The sequence below is a fragment of the Tupaia chinensis genome, unplaced genomic scaffold (assembly GCF_000334495.1).
Source record: "Tupaia chinensis unplaced genomic scaffold, TupChi_1.0 Scaffold138601_1, whole genome shotgun sequence".
In the NCBI taxonomy this organism is placed as follows: Eukaryota; Metazoa; Chordata; class Mammalia; order Scandentia; family Tupaiidae; genus Tupaia; species Tupaia belangeri.
The window spans coordinates 1150685-1156684 of NW_006198494.1; the positions used below are offsets into that span (position 1 = coordinate 1150685).

The 6000-nt window shown below is 38.9% G+C and overlaps 1 protein-coding gene across 1 annotated transcript in view; it reads left to right on the forward strand.

Annotated features, from left to right (window-relative positions):
* Positions 1–6000, forward strand: part of LOC106736334 (putative ATP-dependent RNA helicase DDX60) — a gene marked incomplete at its 3' end in the record, with an annotated part of 36098 nt that overhangs the window by 24203 nt on the left and 5895 nt on the right. The window contains exon 10 of the mRNA XM_014592800.2: positions 154–309. Within this exon, the coding sequence (XP_014448286.1) occupies positions 154–309 (156 nt within the window). The remainder of the gene's footprint in view (positions 1–153; positions 310–6000) is intronic.

Below are 6000 nucleotides of genomic sequence, written 5' to 3' on the forward strand. Positions count from 1 at the left end.
CAACATTAGTGACCACTTTCATTTAGATCAGTGTGAAACTGAAAATTTCACTATTGAACAAGTATATCAGAGCTCCATAAACTTAGTTGACGTGTGTTCTTCTGTGTGTGATTGAATAACTTCTAACACTTAGTGTTTTAAATTGTTACATAGGCCTACATTTGAACTTGGGAACTATCATTACAAAAGATTATGAATATCTCTGGAACACTGTATCAAATTTGGTCAAAGAGTTTGATGTTGGAAAACCATTTCCTCTGAGAACAACAAAACTTCATTTTCTTAGAAAGACTCCATCACCAATCAAAGGTAATAATCTGAAATAAAAGCATTGTTTCTCTGAATATATTTTGGGAACACCATTAAGTCAATGTTATAAGTATAAATAATTTTCTGGCACTATTCATTTTAGTAATGAAAATAGATTACCTTTATTGTCACATCCCTTCAGGGGTATACTGTGACTATAATTTCATTTTTGAAGAATTGTTTAACTTTATTTGTTATTATTAATATTTAAATTTTGATTTAGGACACACACACTCACCAGAGAGAGACAGGCAGAGAGAGAGATAGAGACAGAGAGAGAAAGTGAGAAAGCAAGCCACTAGGCCCAGGATTCAAACCACGGTTGGCCATGTGGGAATCCACCACCTTAACCACCACACCACCTACTGGTCCCATGACTATAATTTTGAGGGATAATGTTGTGCTTATAATTAATATTTTTGCCAATTTAAGAAAGAAAACAAGGGCCAGCAGGTGCTGTAGTGGTTAAGGCACTGGACTCCCACATGGCCAACCATGGTTTGAGTCTGGGACCTGGTGGCTTGAAACACATGCCAGGTACAAATGCACACCCGAAATCCCGGGAGGAGAAGGGATTATGGCATGGCCATTCCCTTTGGAGTATGCTTTCTTACTTTCCCTCTCAGTGTTTCTTCCTGTCACTCTCCAGCCTATGGCAAATTCCTTAAAAGAAAAAAATGAAAAAGAAAAACAACCAGCTATAAATGACTTATATTTCTAACTATCTGGATGTATAGTTCATCTGATAAATGTCTATGCAAAACACATGGAATGCTGTCAAAGAGAATTAGAGACACCAAGCAATATTTTATAAAATTATAGCTAAACTCCAAATAATAGAAAGTGAATCTGAGAGGCCAAAAAATGAAGGGGAAGGCTAAAACATTTGTTGAGAATGAATGCCCAAATGGTTGCTACCCTGGGGAGCTTCTGGTGATCTCAGTAATCTAAGGGCTTGTATTTTAGCTGTTATGGGCAGGGACAGGAGACAAGGCCAAGGAGGGAGGTGGTGTTAGAATGACCTCTGCACAAAGCCAGAATCCTTAGGGACACACCTGAAATGCTGCATCACCCCAGTCTGATTTCTGGCTAAGGAAGACAACAAACTAATCTCACTAGGCCCAGTCTCTAGGTGGAACAAAATAAACTACTCTGCAAATTTGGGATTTAAATTTAAACTATTACTAGGGCCAAAGCAACTTTAAGCCAGAAATTAATTTAAAGAGATCAAAGGGATCTGGCAAAGTCTCTGTAGGGAACTGCAAGTGAGGATTTACACATCATAAATCCCAGCTTCACAGGATTCCTTGCCAAATCAAATTGCAAATACAAATTTATAAAGCAAAAGAGAAAATAAATGACTAAGATAGTAGTAAGCTTTGATACCAGAACTCTTAAGTACTTCAGATTTTCTAACCATGAAAAGCAGAACATACCATATGTGTGTTTAAAACTGCTTAAGGAAATTCAATACAAATCTGAAACATGAGAAAATGTTATGTGACATATCATTTGACACGGCTGGAAGGTGGTGCAGTGGTAATGTAACACTGTGAGGCTGACCCATGTAGAAGGTTCTAGGTTCTCATTCAGAGCCTTCTCTGAAAGTGCTGGAAGCATGCACACTCATGAACTGGGGCTGACTGGAGCTGGGAGTGGATCATGGTGTAGAGACACTGTTGGGGGTGCCTGTCGCTCTATCTCTCTCTCACTTACTTAAAGAAGAAAACAATAAACTTCAAAAAAATTAATATTTTAAAATAACCAAGCTAGTGGGTACCAAACTTATAGAAATGAATACCTACAGAAAACAAACTTGCAGAAATGAAAACGTCAGTAATTGGGTTAGAAAGCTGTTTGGATGGGCCAGCAGGTGGCGTGGTGTTCAAGGCATTGGACTCCCACATGACCCACCATGGTTTAAATCTTAGACCTGGTGACTTTCTTTCTCACTTTCCCTCTCTTGCTTCCTTGCTTTCCTCTTTCTCTCCCTCCCTCTCTCTCTCTCTCTCTGGTGAGTGTACATGCCCTGTAGCAAAATAAAACAAATAAATGAAAATAATAGAGTTACATAAATAATTATTTGTTTTTTTAAAAAAAGCTGATTGGAGGGACCAGCAGATGGCATGGTAGGTATATTACTGGACTCCCATGCAGTTGACTGCGGTTTGAGTCCCAGACCTGGTGGCTTAAAACTCACATCAGGCTTGTGTGCATGCATGCCCTAAATCCCAAGAGGGGAATGGAGAAGGGATTCCAGTGTGGCCATTCTCCCTTGGAAGTGATTTCTCGCTTTCTTTCCATTTCTCTCTGTCTCTTCGGTAACGGACAGTAATGGACTATATGGGAACAGAGACCAGACCAGACAGTAAAATGGTGGTTACCAGGGTGAGGGGTAGGGAAGAGAGGTGGGAAGTAAGTGAAAGGGTACAAAGTTGCAGTTATGTAGGATGAATAAGTATCTAACATATAACAGGAGGACTGTGGCTAATAATATTTTATTGTACATTAATTATTTGACAAGAGAGTAGATTTTAGCTTCTTATACCACAAAAAATAGAAGAAAAAAGAGAAAGATAATAACATGATGGATGTGTTTATTTACTTGACTACTGTAGTATTGCTTCCTTGTGGGTAAGCACATCAAAACTATATTACACATAGTTATATTGCACATCTTAACTATACTAAACAGTAAAAAATTTCAACAGAAAAAAAGAGAAGTTAAAAGACTTGAAAGGGACAAGCAGATGGCTTCATGGTCACGTCACTGGATTCTCACATAGTTGGCTGCGTTTGAGTCCTGGACCCAGTAGCCTAAAACTCATGCCAGGTACATGTATGGGCTTACCTAAGAGGAGAGTGGAAGAGAAGGGATTGCAGTGTGGCCATCCCTTCTTGGGAGGAGGTGGGCAGTAGTTCTCGCTTTCTGTCCCTCTGGTGAGCACAAGCACCCTAGAGCAAAAATCTCTCCAAAAGAAAATAAAAGACATGGAGGACAGAAATAAGTCTAACCTTCCATTCGTTTGGAGATTCAGAGAGAATGAGTCAATGTGGATAGGTAAATTTTGAAGAGACAGTGATGAGGCATTTGCCTAGATTGATGAAAGCAAAAATTTGTTCATTCAGATGCATTTCATACATTTAATTGAGTTAAATTAAACATATGCACTTGTATAGTTATACACAAACACATGCTTGACACAACATGGTGAAATTGCAGAATGTCGGGAACCAGCAGTTAGCGTAATGGCTATGTTGCTGGACTCCCACGTGGTCGACCACGGTTCGCGTCCCAGACCCGGTGGCTTAGAACTCACGCCGGGCACGTGTGCGTGCATGCCCAAGATCCCGAGAAGAGAATGGAGGAGAAGGGATTGCAGCGTGACCATCCCCCCTGGGGGGTGATTTCTCACTTTCTATCTCTATGTCTCTCTCTGTCTGTCTGGCGAGCGCACGCGCCCTATAGCAAAAAAAACTCTCAAAAAAAAAATTGCAGAATGTCAAAATTAAATATGTTATAAAACACAAAATTACCAAAGAACAAAACTCAGAGTAAAAACAGATTCATGAAAACAATGATAAATGTCAGAATAGAGTGTCATTATCTGTAATTTTTAAAGTATCATTTAAGAATAACATGTACATCTTCAGAAAAGCAAAAAAAAAGATTTATCCATTATTAAAGTATCATAGATATTTCTAAATGATGAATTAACAGGAAAAAATTATTCCGAAAGAAATGTGGGAAGAAAGTACTAGGAACTTAAGTGTATTGCTATAAGGATATTCTTCAGAATTGAGGGTAGAACACATGAGGAATCTTCAAAAAGTTTATAGAATTGCTTAGACAATATAGGGTCTTTTATGATTCCAGACAAATTCTTATTCTTTTTTCCAATTCTGGGAAGAATTTCTCTGGTTATTTGGTAGAGATTGCATTAAATATGTAGATTAGTTTGGGTAGAATTGATATTTTGATTGTATTAATTCTTTCAATTCAGGAACATGGGATGTCCTTCCACATTTTTGTGTCATTTTATGGTTTATGGTAATATCTTTGCCTGGACTCACATGCAGTGTATTCATGATGTGAAAATTCATTTGGTGTGTTGTAATGATACACAGAGATTCACTGTCTATAAAAAAAACCCTCCAGAAAAAACAAAAACAAAACAAAAGTTTATGGAAAATGCATATGAAAAATCTATGCATGAATTAAAAACTTTTTTGAGCCGAAATACACTCATACTTTAGTAAAAAGTTTTTACTAACGTGTTTTTTTCCCCAAGAGGAAAAGAAAAGTTTATTAAGAGAAAGAGTGCTTGGAGGTGCTTCAGCTCACCCTATGGAGGAGACCTCATGTGCAGTATTTATACGGGAAGGGTGAAGGGGTAGGGTCACAAGAATGGTGGGTACTTTGATTAGCTTACTCGCTACTACGACTTTATTGGCTCATCTATGGGTATCGCTGCCAGTAAGGGAGGGCTCTGGCCAAGGGATTCTGGCCAAAGTTTGCTGCAGCCATCTCCTAATTTTCTGATAAGAAATTACCTAAAGACCATTCTAAGGCTAATATTTCCACCCTTTATCTTTTATTAAAAAAAAATGATGGGGTGGGGTGAGGGACTATGGTCAATAGTCATTCTTCTGGAGCTGCTTCAAGCTGAGAAAGGGTGTTGTTCCTTAGGGTGATTGGGAGGGTGTGGGTCCTCTGGAGGCAGGCGTGAATATTGTATCCTCTGGAGCAGTAAGATGTTTTTAGCCTGTTTTGGGGCCAATGGTTGGATTGCATCTAAGATGAAGCAGTTTACATTTTTAGGAGTGGAGGTCTGTAGAAACTAAGAGAAGAATTACAGTGGGGGCAACCAGGGGAAGGATGAAAGCAGCATTCTTCTGCCAGAAAGAGGCAGAGACTCCACTTCTTTTTCTCTCTTTATTTCTTTTCTTTCTCTCTCTCTTTTTTTTTTCCCTTTTCTTTTTCTCTCTTTATTTCTTTTCTCTCTCTTTTTTTTTTTTTTTGGTATTATGCTATAGGGTACTTGTACTTGCCAGAGAGATGGAGAGAGACAGTGACAGAAAGCAAGAAATCACTCCCCAGGGGGCATGGCAACACTGCAATACCTTCTCCTTCATTCTCCTCTTGGGATCTTGGTTATGCATGCACACACGCCCAGCGTGAGTTTTAATTAACCGAGTACGGGACTTAAACCATGGTGGATATGTGGGAGTCCAGAGATGCAACCATTATTTCATTTGGTGGTCCCAAGACCCCCTTTTCTGTTATGAGACTATCTAGGCCTCCCTCTTTGGTTTTGAAGAGTTAACATGGCCATGGAGTCTACTTGGTCTTGAATCTCTAGGAGACTTTGAGGATACTTTGGGATATTTTGTCTAGGCTTTGTAGAAGGCCAGAGGAAAGAGTTTTTAAGTAGTAAGGACAGGGAGACCATGCTGCATATCCCATTCCAGTTAGTAGGTGAACATAGGTAAGTAGAGGAGCCACAGAAAAAGAACAGGCCAGTATTAAAAATGCAGGTGGAAATATAAAGAGAAATAGGTGTCTCAGGACTTGACTTTTTCCTCTTGTTTTCTTTCTTAAATTCCTAGGGTATTTGTCAAAGTAGCTCCAGTGGAAAGACTGTATAGGTTTCATCGACTTTTTTTTTTTTTTTAGTGATTTATTCTATA